The following is a 21,225-nucleotide window of genomic DNA, read 5'->3' on the forward strand; positions in this document are numbered from 1 at the left end:
AGGGCGGGGCTCCTGCTGCAGCTCCGCCCCAGGCGCAGGTTTAAAAGGAGGGAAGGCGGGCCCCTGGAGCCAGCTGCGGGCGCGGGCTAGCAGACGGAGCTGTAGGTACGGCCATGGCCCGGCACGCGGGGGGCGCTTGGTGGCTTAGTGGCCTCCTGCTCTTCGCGCTGCTGGCAGCCGGTGTCGCCCCGCTCAACTGGGATCTTCCGGAATCCCGGGGCCGAACAAGCAAGATCCGAGTGCACCCGCGGGGCAACCTCTGGGCTACCGGTAAGTCTTAGGGGACCCCAGCAAGCGTCCCTCACCCCGCTCTGGCCCCGTTTCTTTCTCAACACTGTGGCCCCTCCTAGTGTCCGAGCACGTGGGGACACTAGGGGATCATCTAATTTAGTAGATAGAGAAGTTGAGTAATTTGGCTAAGATAGTAACTTGGCTAAGATCTCTTAGCAAGTTTAAGGCAGAGCTGGGTTTGAATCCTAGGTCGACTGCCAACCGGTGTCCTTCCCTTAAGCAAGACTGCTTATAACCTCTGGTGTGTCTTTCTGCACATTCATCTTCCAGGCACCTCTTCATTCCCTACTTCTTTCCTTGCCCTTTTCTGACCCTCCTCCAAGCAGGCAGTACAACTGGCAGTTTCCCCCTGGTCCTAGTTTGTCCCACCTTCCTTCCAACTGTGCTGTCCCTACACCTGTTCAGGAAAAGCTGAGGTAGCAGTCTTTGTCACCACCCCAATGTCTTTGTGGCTCCTTGGTGAAGAGAATGAAGGTTTCCTGTCTTCCTTCCAAGAGAAGTGAAAAGTGGGAAAGATGGGGAACTTTCCCACTGGGGCAGGATCCTCACTCCCTGACTTCCATGTACCTGGGCACCTCCTTTCTAGGTCACTTCATGGGGAAGAAGAGTCTGGAGTCCCCCAGAGCATTCCCGTTGGGGACAACTCCCCATACCTCCCTGAGGGACCAGAGACTGCAGCTGAGTCATGATCTGCTCAGGATCCTACAGATAAAGAAAGCTCTGAGCATGAGCTTCAGCAGCCCAGCACCCCAAACCCAGGTGAGCCAGGCCTCCACCCCAATACCAGGATGGTTTAGCTAAGGCCACCTAGGATCCAGCATGGAGGAATTACCACCCAGGATTGGGTGTGATTACACAGCCAGGGCATAATGGGTATAAACCCCAGAAAGCCAGGATTCTGGGCCCTCCCTGTGTCCCAAGGCTTAAAGGAGACACTCTCCAAAGAAAGGAAGCTGACCTTCCCACCAGACTCCATGGAGCAAGAAGTAGGGGAAAGAAGTTCCCCATCACTCAGTCTAAAGTCACAGGCTGGCCTCTTGGCAGCAGAATCTTCTCCCCTAACTACACAGCTTTGTTCCACTCCAGATGTCCCCTACTATATAAACCAAGTGTACATTTGCTGTGCCTTACATATGGTTATGACCAGAGCTAGGACCCTGAGAACCAGAGAGGGCAAGAGAAGTCAGCAACCAAGACAGAATTAAAACCTTGTTCACGTTCACCAGTGCTCTTGACATTCTAGGCTGGATAATTCTTTGCTGTGGGCATCCCTGCACATTGTCGGATGTTTAGCCATGTCTGTGGTTTCTACCCACTAGATGTCAATAGCACCTTGCCTCTCCTAAGTTGTGACAAACAAAATTATTTCTGAGCCAGGTGTGGTGATATACACCTGTAATCCTGGCAACTTGGTAAATTGAGGCAGGAGGATCCCCTGAGCCCAGGAGTTTGAGGTCAGCCTGGGCAACATAGCAAGACCCTGTCTTTAAAAAAAAAAAAAAAAAAAAATACTTCCAGACATTGCCAAGTGTCTCCCAGAGTGGGGCAAATCACTCTTGGTGGTAAACCAACGATCTATGGGGTTCAAGGTCCTAAAGCTGGAAGTAAGCCACCCTTCCCGGCTAGCATGGGTGGGTGGCTGCTCCTCCATTTGCTGCTCCCAGTGCTATCCCTACTGCACACACCCTCCTTGGTACTGTTACCATGTGCAGAAAGCAGTGTGATGTGGCAGAATGTGGGCTCTGGCCACTGTGCTGGGCTCAAAACCTAGCTACTCAATAGCTATATAACCTTAGAATGTCACTTACCTACTCAAAGGCTCATCTTCCTCATCCATAAAGTGGAAATACAGGTCCTTCTCCCATTATGTCATTTGTGCAGCATGGTGCTGACACATAGAAAGCCCTCAGTAAACAGGAGCACTTACCAGTACTTTCTGGCAGTACCTGTTGGTGCCTCAGTTTTGTATCTGCCACTGTGTCTACCATAAAGTATGCATATGTTGAAAGAAGAGAGGGGCATTCCCTAGAAAAGGTCTAGCCCCAGCCCACATCCCTGACTTTCAGATGCATAGCTCCTGGGAACCTCACATAATAAGGACTAGGAGGTTGGGCTGGCTATCTGAAGGAAGACTATTATCACCTCTAGGGCCATGGAATTTGAAGGCCTAAAATGTACAGATTAACTAGAGAATCCCTAGCTATGGGGCTGGGGGAACTTGAGGGGGGTCTGGGCAGAGCTTGGGGTAGGGGGAATAAAGACACTGACAATGGCCCAGTGCCAGACACCATACTTTTACTTGACTTCCATGATCTCCTTTAATTGTCATGCCTGCCCTGTGCTACTGGGGCTGTGTTCTGAGAAAACCACCACCCCTAATTCCTCTCAGGACTTTCAGAGAGAAAGTGCTCCGTGGCCTGCCTCAATTGAGAGTCTGTCTCTGCCCACATCTGCAAACACCCAGCACTTAGAAATGGCAGCATGGCTTTATCATTTTCCCCTCTCCCCAGGTCATTTCTTCTCTTTGTTTTCCTTCAGTACAGGAGGCTGCTGGTGCAGATACTGCAGAAGTGATGCCAGTAATGGGGCAGACACAACATGGCTTAGATTGTGCCCACCCTGGCAAGTTGCTGAATGGAACCCTAGTGGTGGCCCCATCTGGATGTAAATCCTGAGCTTGAATCTGTTATTCCATTACTGTGATTTCCGTTTGGTTCGCCAGAAATATTGCAGTTGCAAACACAACCTATGTTCCTGCTGTTTTTCTTGCTTCTCTGATGAAGTTGTGAATAAAACCCTGCTGTTTATATATAGAATGCATGGTCCTCTCTTTCCAGCCACGTTTAAGGGAAGGGAAGAGGAAGGGAACTGGAGGGTGGGGTGTTCAGTGAAATGGGGTGGGCTCTAAAAAGCCCGGGACACCCCCATGTCTGGCATCAGCCTGGCAGTGACTGAGCTCTTACTCCATTCATTCAGCAAGGAGTTACTCAATGCCCACTGTATGCTGGGTCTCCTTCCAGTTGCGGGATTCTTCTCTCGCCTCTGCCACCTACTGGTGCAGGCAAATGTCTCTTCCGTTTCCTCGCCTCTAACGAAGGTACTACACTATACTAACACTACACTACTGGGCTTTACTTAATCTCATCATATTTCATTTCCACGCCAAGTTTCTAGAGGAATACCTAATGCGTGGAGAGAGAGAGCCTGGTGAGATTCCAGACCCCGCTATCTGCCTGCTCTCTTCTCTGAACTTAAGTAGAGTTGCCAGAGTTAGCAAATAAAAAATGGACACCCGGTAAAATTCGAATTTCAGATAAAAAAAAAAAATTCGTGTAAAATGTCCTAAAAATTGCATGGGCATACTCACACAAAGAATATTGTTCATTGTTTATCTGAAATTTCAGTTTAGCCGGATGGTTTTGTAATATTCCTGGCCTTGGGATACTGACCGCCGTTTTCTGGGCTGCAAATACCTGGATCTAAAACAGGTATTTGGTCCGTCCAGCCCTGCTCCGAGCGAACATCGGAGTCTTTCTTCCCTTTTCCGGGAGCTTTTCCCCAAAGATTTCCCAGCACAGCCCAGCGAGGGCGGGGCGCAAGGGCAAGCCAGCTGGGACACCGCGGGCCCCGCCCGCCAGAGGGAGGCCACGCCCTCTCCTCGCGAGAGGGCCACGGCTGTCCTGGAAGGCTTGGAAGCGGAAGCGGGGTGCCGGAAGCGGCAGTTGCCATGGATCCCGCGGAGGACTGGCTTGTGGAATCCTTGCGCTTGTAAATCGTGAGGGATTGGGAGCTGAGCCTGGGCCTGAAATGCGTCTGGTGGGCGGATGAGTGTGGGTGGAGGCACGTAGGGAATCCTGGTATGAGGGGGACGCGTGGCTGGGTCTATGCGGAATGACTCTTCTTGGGCCTCGGATTTTTTATCTGGAAAATGGCCCGTTCTGCGTGCTAGTGGTGTTAAGAGCTGTGCTAGTGATGGATAATAATACCAACACAGATAATCAGTTATTTTGCTCCAGCCTCTAGGTTAAACATTGAACACAGATTAAGTAATTGGATCTTCACATCAACTTTGGGTGTCCTGGGAGTTCCAGAGATGAAAACCGAAGCTCAGGGCCTAGTGTTTGGCCTAGGCCCAGACACACGGGGTGTAAAATAGGAACTAAGACACAGTCCCTTGGGCTGGGGATATAGCTCAAGCAGTAACATGCTCGCCTGGCATGTGCAGGGTGCTGGGTTCAATCCTCAGCACCACATAAAAATAAAATAAAGATGTTGTGTCCACTGAAAACTGGAAAAAAAAAAAAAAAAAAAGACACAGTCCCTTGTCTGCCTGACTCCAGATCCAGGTCCCTAACCACCGAATTCTGTTATTTTTGTCAGCTATACAGTTCCATGCATCGTGTGATTATGTCCCTTTTGTGCAGGTACCAGGATTTCCATGCATTCGACCTCTCAGGAGCCACACGAGTCCTTGAATGGATTGGTGACAAAGGTGATAAAACTTGCCTGGCCCTAAAGGAAATGGAATCACATTTCTCAGGCTGAAAGTCAGGGGCTCAGTCTAGAGGGACCCAGGATACTCTTCTGGGAGCCTGAGGGCCTACTGGTCACTTGTTGAAATTTGGTGCCCCATCAGCATTTACCTTCCTTTTATTAAGACCCTCCATCCCCTGATTCAAGGCTGTACACTGATGGGGAAGGAATTTATCCCTGATTGGGCGGATTTGGCAGGAATTTATAGATCCACCCATTGTCTATAATAATCTTCCTAATGATTTGTCACAGCTGCTTCTTTTTTCCAGGAGTCTTTGTTGCTGGCTATGAAAGCCTGAAAAAAAATGAGATTCTTCATCTGATACTACCTCTCAGACTTTCTGTAAAGGAAAACCAGGTAATTTGAAATATAAGTATATATGTTCATTTTTATTTATTAAGCATTTGAAAACTCCTGTTACACACCAGGTATTGTCCTGGATGCTGGAGAGACACACACACACAGTGGTCATGCCCTTACAGTCTACTAGAGGGAGACAAGTTTGAACAGAGATAAGTGTTATACAATCTCATGTGATTCACAGAGGGCTACTAGAGGAAGAGGTCAGTTTTATTAAAAATAGATTTGGGGGGTGGGGCTGTAGCTCAGTGGTAGAGCACTTGCCTCACATGCATGAGGCACTGGGTTCGACCCTCAGCACCACATAAAAATAAATAAATAAAGACATTTTAAAAAAATAGATTTAGGGCTGGCCAGATGATGCATGCCAATAATCCCAATGGCTTGAGAGGCTGAGACAGGAGGATCACAAGTTGAAAGCCAGCCACACCAACAGCGAGGTGCTAAGCAGCTCAGTGAGATGCTGTCTCTAACTAAAATACAAAATAGGGAGCTTGGGTTGTGGCTCAGTGGTAGAGTGTTCACCTAGCATGTGCGAGGCCCTGGGTTTGATCCTCAACACCACATAAAAATAAAGGTATTGTGTCCGACTACAACTAAAAAATAAATATTTAAAAAAAAAATAAAATACAAAATAGGGCTCAGGATGTGGCTGAATGGCTAAGTGCCCCTGGGTTCAACCCCTGATACCCACTACCACCACCAAAAAAAATAGATTAGGAAGCCATTAGGGTATAGAAAGTAGTTGTAGTCCTTAGAATAGTTTAGATTGCCTAGAATAATATGTACTATATTAGATTAAGAGAAGACAGCTAAGGACAGAACTTCAGGAGACACAGTTAAAGGGACAGGTATAAGAATTGGAACCCACAAGAAATACTAAGGATAGTCTTTAATGTAGGAGGAGTTTCAGAAAAGGTCCAAATGCAAAAGAAGAAAACATGTCAAGAAGAGTCTATAGGGCTGGGGTTGTAGCTTAATGGTAAAACATTTGCCTAGTATAGTGAGGCCCTGTGTTTGATCCTCAGCACCAGATAAAAACAAATAAATAAAGGTCAAATTCTTTAAAAAAGAAGAAAAGTCAATAACTATGTAATGTTACTATAAAATCATTCAGGTGAGGATTGAAGTTTGTTTATTAGATTGGCAATTGGGAAGATCTTGGTGACCTCTGGCACAGCATTTTAATGATGGTCAGGGCCAAAGACTGAGAGAAAGGAGGAAGTGGAGATGCAGGAAGGGAAGAAATGAGAACAATAACTAGTCAGAAACAGACTTGAAGAGGGAGGATTTCCTAAAGCCAGAAGTGTTAGCAGAGTTACAACCTGAGGAGAAGTAGCTCTTAAAGAAGGAGAGAATGTAGATGTAGGAGTGAGGGAATAACAGGAAAAAATTATCCTAACCTCCAGTGATAGAAAAAGATCCTGCTTCCCCAAAATGGGAAGGGTGAGGCATACAGTTAAATAACTGAAAGGCCATGTAGGAATAGGAATTGAAAATGTTTGTTTCTGAATAAACAAATTTATTTATTTGTTTGTTTGTTTTTGCAATACTGGGGATTGAACCCAGGGCCTTGTACATGCTCTACAACTGAGCTACACCCTTAGCCCTTTAAAATTCTTTAATAAGAAACCAAGTTATCTTACAGGGTAACCATGGCATAGTTAAGCTGAAGGTTTAGAATAGATGACAGGGTAGACAGGAACCTATAAAGGGATTATTAAGACCAGGAGAGGCTGAGTCCCAGGCAGCCATAGCCCAGTGTTTCTCACAGTAGCCTGAAGACCACCTGTATCCAAGCTATTAAGGTTGCTGGCTAAAATGCAAATTCCTGGGCCCATTCCCAGACTGATTGTATTAGAATTTCAAGAGGTAAAGCTCAGAAAAATGCCAAGTGTTCCTTTGAAGAGCAGACTGTATCTGATTGGCCAACCCTTTGTATTTTAGGGCTTATTCCCAGAAAGAGATTTTAAATTGCGCCATGGCGGATTTTCAGACGGACCTGTCTTTGATCTAAAGCATGTGCCAGATACCAGGTATGGTCAGTTCTATGACTCAGACCTTCCATTTCAAGATGGGATGGCTGAAAATACCCAGGGGTGTCCTGCTTTTTTATTGCCTCCTCAGCTCTAACTGCACACAGACATGTGAATGTGCACACAGATCTAGAACATAAAACCATTATCTCCATACCTACTTTGATTAATGTAACCACCAGGTCACTGGAATTGCTCTAGGGACTAGATAGATACAGGATAAAAAGGATGCTCTTAATCTTTCAGAGAGCTGATGTATTAGATAGTTTGTGTAACTAGCTCAGTTAGAGGAAGCTAAGTTTGTAGGTCAGAGTTGTATGTTCAGGCTCCTCATTGGTGTCCTCTCTAGATGGCTGAGCCTGAGCTCAGTCCCATGGCTCTCTATGAGCTGTGGGCCCATCCCCAAAGCAGAGCAAGCTGCTCATCTGTTAAATAAGGATGGCTGGTTTTGATCCTGCAGTACAAATTTTTGTTATGGGAGTTAACAGATCCTAAGCTATGTGGACTGGAAAGGGGAAAGCTGTTGGGGTTTGGGGAGGAGCTCCCCAGTATCTGGACTGATTTTCTATCTATCCTGAATAGGTTGCTGGTGACCAGTGGCCTTCCAGGTTGTTATCTGCAGGTGTGGCAGTTTGCAGAAGACAGTGGTGAGTGAATTTCACTTGGTGGAGGTTGAGGTTTAAGGAAAGTATATGACTTACACACTCCTGCCCCCTACTCTTGAGTCAGGAAATATGTAGACTCTGAGTCAGGGGCAGGAGAATATAGAATCTACTTTTATGGTGGCAAAAAGACAAATTAGCAACCACAGCATGGCAGACAAGCCCCAAATGAATCTTCCCTGAACTTACTCCAAGAGTTGAGTTTACCCAACCCAGCCATAGATGGACTGCCCAGAGAACCACAGGCCTCTCCATTAAGCAAGACGGAGGCCAGGGCAGAACTAGGGCTAATCCGAAGTGCTTTCCTCTTGGAGGAGGAGGATGGGAGGGAGAGAAAAAAAAAGAAGTTATTTCTCTCTACAACATGTTCCCTGGGAAGGAAAATAGCTAATGAGCAAGGTTGACTAGCCAGTTTTCTTCTCAGAGAAGTCACTCTGCTTCCTATCCATTCTCGAAGTGGAAGGAAGTTCCCTCATGGGGAATAGGCTTCCCTCCAGCTGTGGAGATTTGCAGGTCCTCTGTCAGGCAGGCACCAGAGCGGGCAGCCTTCTGACCTGATTTAGTCCCCTCCCTCCCTCCTCCAGCATTAAAGTGTGTGTGCCCCCTGTTGCCTCAGTTGGAAGCTTCCCAGAAGTAGCCTGGTGGCTGCTGGTCCCTCCCCAGGCTTCACTGCTGCAGAAAAGTACTCTTGTGTTTATTGCTTTCTGAGGTCACTGGCCCTGTGGGCTATCTTTATTGTTTTCCTTGTCACCTGTCCTATGCTATAGTTTTTACTTATTTATATCACTTACTTAGCAGTTGTAGTGGTTTATTTTTTTAAATAATTTTACTGAGGTGTATTTTATCTGTCATTTAATTCACACATTTTGAGTGTACAGTTCAGGATGTTTTTAAAATACATATTGTAGCCATCACTTATAAATTCGTTTTAGAATACTTTCATGACCCCAGTAATACTTTCATGGAATTTACTGTTAATCCCCATTCCCATATATTAGATTTGCCTTTTCTGGACATATCATATCAATGGGAACATATATGTGGCATCTTTCTCTTAATCCTTTTAAAGTCCATCCATGTTATAGTGTGTATCAGTAGTTTGTTCCTTTTTATGACTGAATAGTATTCCATTATGGCTGTATGGATGTATCTCATATTTTGTCTACCAGTTATTGGATCCAATTTTGGGCTATTATGAATAATGCAGATAAGAACATTAATGTACAAATCTTCATGTGGACAAATGTGTCTTAGGTGTCTTGGGTAGACACCTAAGAATGAAATTGCTGTGTCATATGGTAAATTTATGTTTGCTTTTTTAAGGAAACTTTCAAAATTTTCCAAAATGGCTTTATTTACATTCCCACCACAGTGTATAAGAGTCCACGTTTTTTCCATGTCTTCATCAACATTTGTCGCTGTCTTTTTGTGTCCTTGTGGTTTTCATTTGCATTTCCATAATGACTAATAATGTTGAGTGTCTTTTCATGTGCTTATTAACCATTCATTTATCTTGCAAAATGCCTATTTTTTATTGGGTTGTTGGTCTTTGGTCCTTGTACATTCTAGATACAAGTTCTTCATTTGGTATACTTTGCTAATATTTTTTCAAAGTCTGTTACTTGTCTTTTCAAGGTATCCTTTGAAGCATAAAAGCTTTAAATTTTGATAATGTCCAGTTTATCCATGGTTTTTTGTTGTTGCAGGGGGATCCTGAACTATTTTTTTCATAGCTACGAAGTCTTTACCTAATTCATAAATTTTTCTCTTATATTTTTTTCCAAAAGTCTTGTTATTAGGTCCAACATTTGAATCTATGATCCATTTTTAGTTAATTTTTGTGTATAATGTGAGGTAAGGATCTAAGTTATTCTTTTTGCATGTGGATTTTCAATTGTTCTCACACTAATTGTTGAAAAATCCATCCTTTCTCCATTAATTTGCCATGGCACCTTTGTTGAAAATCAGTTTACCATAAATACAAAGATTTAGTTCTGGACTCTGGGTGCTGTTCCATTGATTTCTGTGTCCAAACTTATGCCAGGAAGTTACAGTTGTTTTTTTTAATCTTTTCCCCAAAATTGTCTAGATGGGGCAGCAAGGGTTTAAAGACAAGAGAGAAGGAGTCTTACTAATCATTTGATAGTGCTTGAGTACTGGTGTCTCGTAGAGTCTGTAGTGTAGACCTAGGAGAGTTAACAAGTCAAGGGGACTTGTTCTGACACTAAAGTGTGTAGAAAGTCAGAGTCATTATTCTCTAGATATTAGTGCAAGAATATTCCAGAGCTGAGGGAAGACTTTGTCTGCTATTTTTCTAGAAGCTTTCATGTTATCTTGGTAAGTTTTCTGAAGTCTGCTGTTGACCCACAGCCCCAAGGCTGATTTTGTGAGCACATACAGAACAAGCTAATAGAGGCAGTGCTCACTAGACTCACCAGACTGCTGTATATATCAGCATGCAGTTTTATTAGTTTACAATGAAAAAGCAAATATTTTATGGACTATTCTATTTTATAACAAGCTTTGCTTAGAGAAGATATAGCCTATTCAGAGTCTGCATGATTTCCAGATTGCTTTTTCATAAGACAGACAACTTGTGAACACGTTGCTGCCTGAGCCTTATGCTGCCCCCGCCCTTGGAGCCAAAGCCTCTTCTCTCAGCTCTGGGGATGTAGAAACCATTGAGTTGGATGATTACAGTGCTAGGGTCTCAGCTGAATGTCACTTGTTCATCCCACTTGAAACACTTGAAACTTAAATATGCAGCCAGGCCTGGTGGTTTACTCCTGTACTACCAGCAGCTTAGGAGGCTGAGACAAAAGGATCACAAGTTCCAGACCAGCCTCAGCAACTTAGGGAGGCCCTAAGCAACTTAGCAAGACCCTCTCTCAAAATAAAAAATAAAAAGGACTGGGAATGTGACTCAGTGGTTAGGCGCCCCTGGGTGAAGTCTCCAGTACCCAAATTAAAAAAATAAAGAAACTTATTCATGGTGTGGCTTCTCTTCTGAACAAGCCCAGTATTTTCTTTGCCTCTGACTCAACAGCCCCCTCTCATGGACACCACTTTTCTTTACTTGTATTATCACACTTGCTCATGATTGCAGGTCTGGGAGCTGCCCTGATTCCTAAGGGCCTTTGCCTGCCTCTGCTCTGATGCTTTCTGTGTTGGTTCTTAGAAACAACCTGCCTTTTCTTTCCAAGTTCTTGGAGGTACTTCACTGTCTTGCCTTCATTTGGAGTAGTTTGCCTTTTTAGTTGGGGCTAGTTTGGTAAATTTGGTGTAGATTTCCTAGGAGAGGGCACTGTACCACTGACTAGAGAAGAAGACCTATGGGATGGAAACCAAGGCCTGGTGCATGCTAGGCTAGCACCACAACAGAGGTATATCCCCCAACCCCTCTGATTTCTTTCTTACTATAATTATAGAGCAGCTTCCTAGTAGGAGGCCCTTAAGCCTTTGTTTTTCCACTGAATCTTTGAAATATATCTCCTTCCTTCCAGAGAGGAGAGATCATAGCTGAGAACCATCCTCTGGCTTAGAGTAGCAGGTTCTGGGAGAATTGTCCAGACTCTTCTGAGTCTGTGGAAGGGGAAGAAGGGACTGATTTAAATGTGACCCAGGAGAGTCAGGCAGGCTCTGGCCAGATGGCTTGAACTACAGCCTCATCAGCACTCCCTAGAGACAAACTCTGACCCTAAGGCCCAGCTGTTGTGTCTGTGACAAACCCCCACAGCTCATGTGGTTGGAACAGTCAGATTCAGCCAGTCTGATTAAGTGCACTGAGAGGCCTGTGGGCCCTGGGAGCAGTACTGGAGGGCCCTCTGAGTACTAACCCAGCCCATGTAGGTCCTTCTGGGCATGTCTTTTGTGGGAACTGTTATGAGGGAACTCGTAGCCACACATTGGCTTGATGAACTATGTGAGTATCCTCATATCTATTCTGCCCTCATCATTCTGATTTATGCCTCTCCTTCAGAGTTGAAAAAATACACAGATGTTCATTTTCTTCAAAGAAGGTAGAAACTGGGATGGGGGTGTGGCTCAGCAGTAGAGAATTTGTCTAGCATGTGCTAGGCCCTGAATTCAGTCCCCATTACCAGGGGGTGGAAATAGCCAGACACAACGGTACACACTTGTAATCCCAGCTACTTAGGAGGTTGAGACAGGAGTATTGCAAGTTCAAGGCCAGCCTCTGCAACTTAGCAAGACCCTGTCTCAAAATAGAAAGGTCTGGGGATATAGCTCAGTGGTAGAGTGTCCCTGGATTCAATCCCCAATACTGCAAGGAAAAAAAAAAAAGAGAGAGAGAAGCATCAAATGATACAGAAAGCAGAAAAGAGAACTGGCCTGCTAACCAAGCAGGTGGAAACAAAACTAAAACTTGTTCCTACTTGAGGCCCAATATGTCTTTGTTCCATTTACTTTTTAAAAAAAATGTGGTCTTTCTTATTGTCTAGTTTACATTTTAAGTCAGTGATATCTGCAGTGTAACATTTACTTGCTAGATTTTTAACAAGTTGCTTCAGGTCATGGACTATGTTTTTAAAAGAAATAATACTAGCTCATTAACTCTGTACCTGTTACTTTTCACCAAAGGTGTAAGTGACATCAGTAGTGAATGTTCATTCCTTTTCCTCTATTTGCTCTCTACCAAATTATAAAAAGCAAGAACTGATTGTGGAGTTTTGAGATTACAATGACTCATAATTTCCCATTTGCAAAAATAATTCATATGATAAGTTATAAAGAAATTAAAGTGATTCTGACTATTTGAAAAATGTAAATATAACCCAGAGTGTTTATGACTCAACATTCTCAAACTGTCAGTTCTTTCTTCCTTTTTTATTTTTTACTTTGAGGTAAGGTCTCCCTAAGTTACCAAGGCTGGCCTCAAACTTACCATCCTCTTGCCTCAGCTTCCCAAGTTGCTGAGATTACAGGTGTATGCCACTCACCCAGCTTCTCTTTCTTTCTTAACCACCTTTTTTGGGGGTGGTGAGTGGGTACCAGGGATTGAACTCGGGGGCACTCAACCACTGAGCCACATCCCCAGCCCTATTTTGTATTTTATTTAGAGACAGGGTCTAAGGGTCAATGCTGAGTTGCTCAGCACCTCACCATTGCTGAGGCTGGGTTTGAACTCACTGTCCTCCTGTCTCAGCCTCCTGAGCTGTTGGGATTACAGGTATGTGCCACTTTGCCCAGCTCTTTCTTGACCTTCTCAATGTCCAGGATAAGATGGCTGGCCTATGCCATGTCATTTTTCAAAACCGTCATTAGCATTCTGGGCTTTCATTACTTCCCTTTTCCTCCTAGATGTCATTAAGGCTGTCAGCACCATTGCAGTTCATGAAAAAGAGAGAAACCTCTGGCCTAGAGTGGATGTCTTCTCCTCAATGGTTCCTGGAGTCCTCCATGGGGCATGGCTCAGTGATCTGAAGATTGTGGATCTGGAATCCCAGAAGGTCACGTATAGCTCAGGTACTGCAGTAGTTCACCTCTTGCTGGCTCTTTCAGCCAACATCTGGCCTTTGGCCCAACTCAGCACATTTGAAACCTAATGCAAACTGTCCGTTCCATGTGCTGGAGAAACTTGCTGAATAAGAGATAGGCTCTGGCCTTGAAGGGCTCCCATTCTGGGGTGGGGAGGGGCAGTCCCAGGGACCAGCAACCACCCAGTGAAGCAGACTATGGCAAGATGAATGGGAGGAGGGGAATGATTCATTTTGCTTAGGACTGTTGTGACCAGCAAGCCCTGCCAAATTGCCTGGCCTGTCTAATTCTTCTTTGCCTTTGGTCTTCCAGACACCAGTGACAGTGAGGAGCTGAGTAGCCTGCAGGTCCTAGATGCAAACACTTTTGCTTTCTGCTGCACCTCTGGTCATCTGGGGCTTGTCGATACCCGCCAGAAGTGGGCACCATTGGAGAATATCAGCCCGAACCCTGGGTCTGGTGGAGAGAGATGGTGTGCAAAAGTTAGGGGCATGGGCCAAGGCCCAGGATCCTATATTGCAAGCCTTGGCTCAGAGGGGCAGCTCCAACTTCTTGACCCCCGGGATCTCTGCCATTCTGTCAGCTCAGTCCAGTGCCCAGTGTCCACACCTAGCCCCAACCCAGAGTTGCTGCGAGTAACGTGGGCCCCAGCCCTGGACAACTGCTTAGCCATTTCAGGTACTGCTGAACAGGCTGTCATGTCTTATTAGATCTCTCTTTTCCTGAGGATGGTAGAGTGCTCAGGAAGAAGACTGCAGCCCCACAATCAATCTGGTTCCAAAAGAATCTGGCTCCAAAAGTTAGAAGTTGCCCAAGAGAGCTCCAGATTAACTCTTCAGGTTCCTCAGTGGTAGGCCCTTCCCTGCCCTGGCCTCTAAACTTCCATGCACAAACACCAGCCTCTCCAAGCCTAGCAGGGATTCAGATTTCTGATCATTTGAGAGAAATGCAGATAGTAAAATGCTGGGATAGCCATGAAGCTGTACCAGAAAGGGGACAGGATTTTTTTGTTTTGTTTTGTTTTGTTTTAATTAGATACACATGACAGTACAATGACCTTGACGTATCATATATTTGAATCAGATGGGATATAATATCTCATTTTTCTGAGTATACAGGTTGCAGAAACATATTGGTCATGCATTCACATATATACACACAGTAATAATAATGTCTGTTTCATTCTACTATCCTTCCTATCCCCCAATCCCTCCCCTCCCCTCCCATCACTTCTCTCTACCTAATCTAAGGTACGCTATTTTTTTTTTCTCATGTCTTCATACATGTATTTTGTATAACGATGAGGGTCTTTTTCCACCATCCATGCATTTCCCTTTCTCCCTCCCTTTCCCTCCCACCCCTCTTCCCTATGTAGAGGTAATCTTCTTCCCATTTTGAGTCACCCCCCCTTATATCAGAGAAGACATTCAGCATTTGTTTTTTTGGGATTGGCTAACTTCACTTAGCATAATCTGCTCTAATGCCATCCATTTCCCTGCAAATGCCATGATCTTATTATTTTTTTAGTGCTGAGTAATATTCCATTGTATATATGTGCCACATTTTTTTTTTTTTATCCATTCACATATTGAAGGGCATCTAGGTTGGTTCCACAGTTCAGCTATTGTGAATTGTGCTGCTATAAACATTCATGTGGCTGTGTCCCTGTAGTGTGCTGTTTTCAGGTCTTTTGGGTATAGTCTGAGAAGAGGAATAGCTGGGTCAAATGGTGGTTCCATTCCCAGTTTTCCAAAGAATCTCCATACTGCTTTTCAAATTGGCTGCACCAATTTGCAGTACCCCCAGCAGTGTATGAGTGTAGGGACAGGATTTCAAGGATGCTTCTCAACCTACTTTCATTTTAAGTTATGCAAGCCAGCCAGGTCAAGCTCCTGGGCCTGGTGGAATCTAGTTGCATGGAGTATGGAATGAGGGCAGTAGATGCCAATGGGGAGGATCCACTGTGGGGGAGGGGCTGAAAGAATAGAAGAGAGCACAGGAAAGAAAGCACCAGGATTCATAAAGAGCAGAAGAAAAGAACCAGGCTCTGTGGAGGGAACAGGAAGATGGCAGGATAGCGTGAGTGCAGATGTAACTCAGTTTTGGGGGACGTGAGGGTGTGCCTCTCCTAAGGCTTCTTCTACTTCCCTCTTTAAGGCCATTTGCTGAGAGGGACAAGCATGGGGGAGATTGGAATTTGGGACAAGTTAGAAAGGTTTGATAAGTCTCTTAAGCCTCCATTTCCTGGGGAAAATAGTCTCTACTTCAAATGGTTGTAAGGATTAAGAGATAGGGCATGTCCAGGATCAGCCCTGGACCTGGTCTGTAACAGGTGAACCACAGATGATCATGGTGACATGCCCGGGAGGCCAGCACTGGGGCAGAGGTCACATTTCCAGTAGTTGGCTTTTAAGTATCTTGCTACTACTATGTGAGAACTCATCCTTAGCCTGTTTTGGTGCCATTGAGCAAATAGCATTGTTTTAGGGATTCAGGGTTGATGCTCCTTTTCTATATTCTTCCTCAGGTTTTGATGGGACTGTTCAGGTCTATGATGTCACATCTTGGGATGGAACAGGGATCCAGGTGGAACCTCTCTTCACTCACAGAGGTCACCTCTTCCACGATGAAAACAAAATGGATACTGCACCACAGGTTACCACCCACACCTGGCACCCCTGCAAACCCAGGACTTTGTTATCAGCAGCAAGTGATGCCTCCCTGCACGTGTGGGACTGGGTGGACCTCTGTGTTTCCTGCTGACACCAGCATCTTCCTGCCTTGGCCATTAGGAAGAGAAGGAGATGCTGGAGTGGCAGGGGCACTGATTCAGTTCTTGAGTGACTACAGATCCCTGCTACCAGCTGTATGGCCTTGGCAAGTCAGTCTGTCTCTTGCCCCCAGTTTTCTTTTCTGTAAAATGAGGAAAGAAATAACTACCTTGCTGGGACTGGTGGCAAACACCTGTAATCCTAGATGCTTGGGTGGCTGAGGCAGTAGGACACAAGTTCAAAGCCAGCCTCAGCAACTTAGCAAGGCCCTAAGAAATTAGTGAAATCCTGTCTCAAAAAATTAAAAAGAGCTGGGGAATGTGGCTCAGTGGTTAAGCTTCTCTGGGTTCAATCCCTAGTACCGAAAAAAAAAAAAAAAAAAGACTACTTTGCGGGGTTATTGGGAAAGTTAAAAGTGACATAAAAAATAGTTTTTGTAGGACACATGGCACAATAAATTACCTGGTAGCTGAGGGCTCCACTTTCCCCAGTGTGAAGTGGCAGTGTTTTGTCCCTCCCTTCTTCACAGTATCAGAGTAAAAATCAGAAGAGCTTGTGGATGTAATTGTGTTATGTGAACTTTTTTAACAGAAAAAAAAAAATGTATTAGGGCAAGTGAACATGAAGAAAACATCAACCCCAGTAGAAATTAAGAAAAGATTGTACCATTTTTTGCCTGTCAGATTGCCAAATATCAAAGCCTTATTGCTTTGAGGAGCTGATGGAGGTTCTGTGGTACTCTGAAGAGCGCAGGAGAGGCAGGCTCTTCATTCCTGCTGTATACTGTACCTTGTGCATTTGAACCAGAACACATACATCCAGCTCCCTATTAAAGGGCAGTTACATTTTCCTCATCCTTTCTTATTGTGTGATGAACAACTTTTGTTTCCATAAACAATATGTTTTTAGGATAAATTTGTAAAAAATAAAATTGCTGAGGCAGAGAATATATGCATATTGAAACACTGCCAAGGTGCCCTCCTTAGAGAGTATGTCATTTTCCCCCAAACATTGATGCCTCTCTCTCATCCTTGCTAACAAAATCTATTTAGTGGCTTTTGACCTTTGCCAGTCTGATGAATGAAAAGTCATTACTCATAGCCTTAGTATGCATTTCTCTTGAGAAGTTGGTACTCTTCAGCCAGGCATGGTGGTGTGTGCCTATAACCCCAGTGACTTGGGAGGCTGAGGCAATAGGATCATGAGTAGTTCAAAGCCAGCCTCAGCAAAACTTAGCAAGACCTGTCTCTAAATAAAAAATTAAAAGGGCGGGGGAGGGGCCGGGGTTGTGGCTCAGAGGCAGAACTTCCCTCTCACATGTGAGGCACTGTGTTCAATCCTTAGCAACACATAAAAATAAATCAACAAAGTAAAGATTAAAAAAAAAGGTGGGGGATATGGCTCAGTGGTTAAAACTAATGGGTTCAATCCCAAGCCAAAGTGTGAAAATAGTTGTTTGTGCTCAGCACCAACCACAACACAAGAAGTTCAAACAGATCCTAGCTGTCTTCTTCTCCCTCACTAGAACACAGCCTTCCCCAGGGTGGTACTTTCTATGCTATTCCCCAGGGGAATCCACATGAGGGGCATTTCCTTTTGGGGGCTCCACAAACATTCCTGTTTGGGGATCCATAGCAAATATTAAAGTTATATGCATCTCCCTGTTGTATACAATATCTCACTGTTGCATTTATTAAAGGGGTTTTTTTATGAATTTTGCTTTTGAAGTTATGTGGGAAGCCATTCTCACACGTGATTGGGCACCTCCTGGATTGGATGTGAGGCATTCTGGCCAAACTGTGTCGGAGCTATCCCCACCCTCTCCAGGTGCAAGAGCCTGTCCATGTGGGGGTGTGACTGACCACTGACCCTGAGGCCAATCACTGACCCTGACCTTGGAATGCTGCCCCCCTCGACCTTCATTGGATGGAATTTTCCCCTGAATTTCTTGTTCCCCAATAAAAAGCCACTCCCTGGCGTGCTCTCTCTCTCTCTCTCTCTCTCTCTCTCCTGAGTAAGCCTTGCTGCCCCACCGGGTGGTTCGAGGGGAGAGCCAGAGAGGGGAGAGCCATCTCAGACCTGGTCATAGAAAAAGGTAATTGAGTCTGTGTTTTATTTTGATCTCACTAGTTAACTTCTATGCCACGAACCTCTTTAATGAAACCAGCATGCTGGTCGCCTGGTGGAAAGTTAGTTGATTATTAGTCACAATTTGGATTTTGTTTTTGTTTGTGTGTGCACACTCGTGTGGGGTGCGTGCATACCATGTTGCACTGGAATGAAACCCCAGGCTGGCTTATGCTAGGCAAGTGCCTTTCTTCCTCTGCTTATAAGGCCACCAGTCCTACTGGATTAGAACCTTATCCTGATGGCTTCATTTAACCTTAATTACCTCCATAAAACCCCATCTCCAAATGCAGTCACACTGGGGGTTGATTCTTCAACATACCAGTTTAAGTGAGGGGGGCACAACAGTCCATAGCACTGGGAATTTTTTTTCCTCAGCAGTTCTAGGGATTGAACCTGGGGCCTCACTCATGCCAGGCAATTGCTTTTCCACTAAACTACATCTCCAACCTCCCAACATGTATTTTTTAAAAGAAATATATATATTCTTTTTTGAGACAAAATCTTGTTATGTTACCCAAGCTATCTTCCAACTTGGAAATTCAAGTGACCCTCCAACCTCAACCTCCTGAGTAGCTCAGACTATAGGAATATGCCACCATGTACAGTTCAGAAATGAATTTTTTGATTACTTAATTTAACAATGAAGTTGATGGAATATTACATTTTGGGGACATTTAAATTTTCCAATTTCAAGATGTGATCATTCTTAACCATTTCCTGAAGCCGCCTCAATCATTCCTCCCTCCACCTAAGAATTGATTCTGTAGCTCTCTTTCTAGCTGTGTGTACAGTGATATTACACTGACAGCTTGAAATTGGCCATGGCAGAAATATTTACATATCAGAAATTGGCAAATATTATAAAGCAGAGCTTTTTGTTTTTCCCTCAGAGATTTGAATTACCAGCATGCCACTGACTAAGCTATAGAATCTCACCAAGTAAAATCACAAGTGAGTAATTTAGAAAATAGTAGAATTGCTGCCTGAATTTAAAAGCTGCTTTGCAGAAGTGTATTGACAAAACGTGTAGTCATGGTCTGGTCAGGAAGACTGAACCCACACTAAGTAATTTAGTTGAGAGAATTTAAATTTAATGATGAGGTATCTGAAAGAGGAAGCAAAGCGAGGCACTCTGAGTGAGCAATGGCAGGAAGTTGCCATACAAGGATAAAAAGAGGTGGTGGATGTGGCCAGAACCCAGGGTTTGGCCTCCTGGTGACAAACAGCAGAACCCTATCTGTCCAGAGCTGGGGTCATGGGGCAGGGGGCTACATCAAAGGTGCTAAAACTGCAGAAGAGACATCTGAGGACTACAAGAAGTACAGTCACCTGGCTTTTCTCCTTCCCCTTCAATATCCTGCTAGTGCTATTGGTCAAACCTACATGGGGCTTATTGGCAAGGGACTTCTGGGAGGGTAGTGAGCAGGAGACGGTCCCCTGCAGTACAAAACAGAGCTGGAGAAGGACCCAGAATGAATCTGAGGAGAAAAGACAAATGACTAGTACCACATTCAAACCTCAACAACCAAGAAAAAGGAAGGACCGAAGGTGTCACACTGGTTATGTGCTTGCCTAATGTACACAAGGCCCTGGGTTCTATCCCTGGCACTACAAAAGAAAGGAAAAAAAAAAATGTGTGGAACTTTGGGTTTGATCCACAATACCACACACACAACAAAGTAGAAAATAGAACAAGGATTTTAAGAATGTGTATAATTACATATTAATTCAGAGATTAATTTATTATAAATTTTTGGCAGGAAATCAGAATTATCCAATACTCAAGAAAGGACAATCATTCCAGGGATACATCAAAGGGGATATTAAGGGCTAGGGGTGTAGCTCAGGGTTAAAGCACATGTTTAGCACATGTGAAGCCTGGGTAATATCCCCAGCACTGAACCAGAAGAATCCCAAGTTCAAAACCAGCCTCAGCAATTTAGCAAGGCGGCCCTAAGCAATTTAGCAATACCTTGTGTCAAAATAAAACCTAAAAGAGGCTAAGGATAGCCTTGAGTAAGTTCCTGCTCTTTGACAACTCTGCCCAGCCCCGCCCTGCCCCCCCCCCCAAGTTCTTTGGCTGGTTCTAATCTTATTTATTTACTTATTTATTTTTGGACTGGGAATTGAACTCAGGGGCACTCAACCACTGAGCCACATCTCCAGCCCTATTTTGTATTTAGAGACAGGATCTCACTGAGTTGCTTAGCATCTCACTAAGTTGCTTAGCACCTCACTAAGTTGCTGAGGCTGTCTTTGAACTGATACTCTCAGCCACTGGAGCCACTGCGATTACAGACTTGGGGCCACCTCCAGGCTCCTAGTTCTAATCTTATCTGACCACCTACAGTGACTCTTTGCATTCACTCTTTGCCCTGTGTTCAGCTCTCTAAACCTCTGTGGCTACCTTAATCCTTTCCTAGCCTTTCTGTAATGCAAACACACACACACACACACACATAAAATTGTGTAAAGTGTGATTTGTGACTTGAGTATTACAGATACTAGTAATTAAAATTGTAATAAAAGAACCTGGGGGCTGGGGCTGTAGCTCAGCGGCAGAGTGCTTGCCTAGCATTCGTGAGGCACTGTGTTTGATCCTCAGCACCACATAAAAATAAACAAATAAAATAAAGGCATTCTGTCCATCTACAACCACAAAACAAAAATTAAAAACAAAACCTGGGCTGGGCATGGTAGGGCATGCCTGTAATCTCAGTGGAGACTGAGATAGGAGGATCACAAGTTCAAAGCCAGCTTCAGCAACTTAGGCTCTAAATAATTTAGTGAGACCCTAACTCAAGATAAAACAAAAAAAGTGGGGGGGGGGCTGGAATTGTGGCGCGGTGGCAGAGCACTTGCCTAGTATGTGTGAGGCACTGGGTTCGATTCTCAGCACCATGTATCAATAAATAAAGGCCCATTGACAATTTAAAAAATATATT

General features: G+C 44.6%; 2 protein-coding genes across 3 annotated transcripts in view; both read left to right on the forward strand.

Annotated features, from left to right (window-relative positions):
• Window positions 1-3,107, forward strand: part of Nmb (neuromedin B) — a 3,906-nt gene extending 799 nt beyond the window's left edge. Inside the window, exons 2-4 of one of the 2 annotated variants that reach the window (XM_015493034.2) lie at window positions 1-270; window positions 878-1,050; window positions 2,835-3,107. In XM_015493034.2, coding sequence (XP_015348520.1) covers window positions 114-270; window positions 878-1,050; window positions 2,835-2,966 — 462 coding nt within the window. In that variant the 5' untranslated portion in view covers window positions 1-113 and the 3' untranslated portion in view covers window positions 2,967-3,107. Of the gene's footprint in view, window positions 271-877; window positions 1,051-2,829 lie in introns of both variants that reach the window. The other variant, XM_015493035.2, reaches the window with a different exon arrangement.
• Window positions 3,108-3,923: 816 nt separating this feature from the next.
• Window positions 3,924-17,819, forward strand: Wdr73 (WD repeat domain 73). The gene is made up of 8 exons (XM_015493032.2): window positions 3,924-4,059; window positions 4,716-4,783; window positions 5,094-5,182; window positions 7,133-7,221; window positions 7,804-7,868; window positions 13,203-13,367; window positions 13,692-14,057; window positions 15,907-17,819. The coding sequence occupies exons 1-8, from the start codon at window positions 4,019-4,021 to the stop codon at window positions 16,140-16,142; spliced, it is 1,119 nt and encodes a 372-aa protein (XP_015348518.1). The 5' UTR covers window positions 3,924-4,018; the 3' UTR covers window positions 16,143-17,819.
• The last annotated feature ends 3,406 nt before the right edge of the window (window positions 17,820-21,225 follow it).

The sequence above is a fragment of the Marmota marmota genome, unplaced genomic scaffold (genome assembly GCF_001458135.2).
Source record: "Marmota marmota marmota unplaced genomic scaffold, marMar, whole genome shotgun sequence".
Lineage (NCBI taxonomy): Eukaryota > Metazoa > Chordata > Mammalia > Rodentia > Sciuridae > Marmota > Marmota marmota.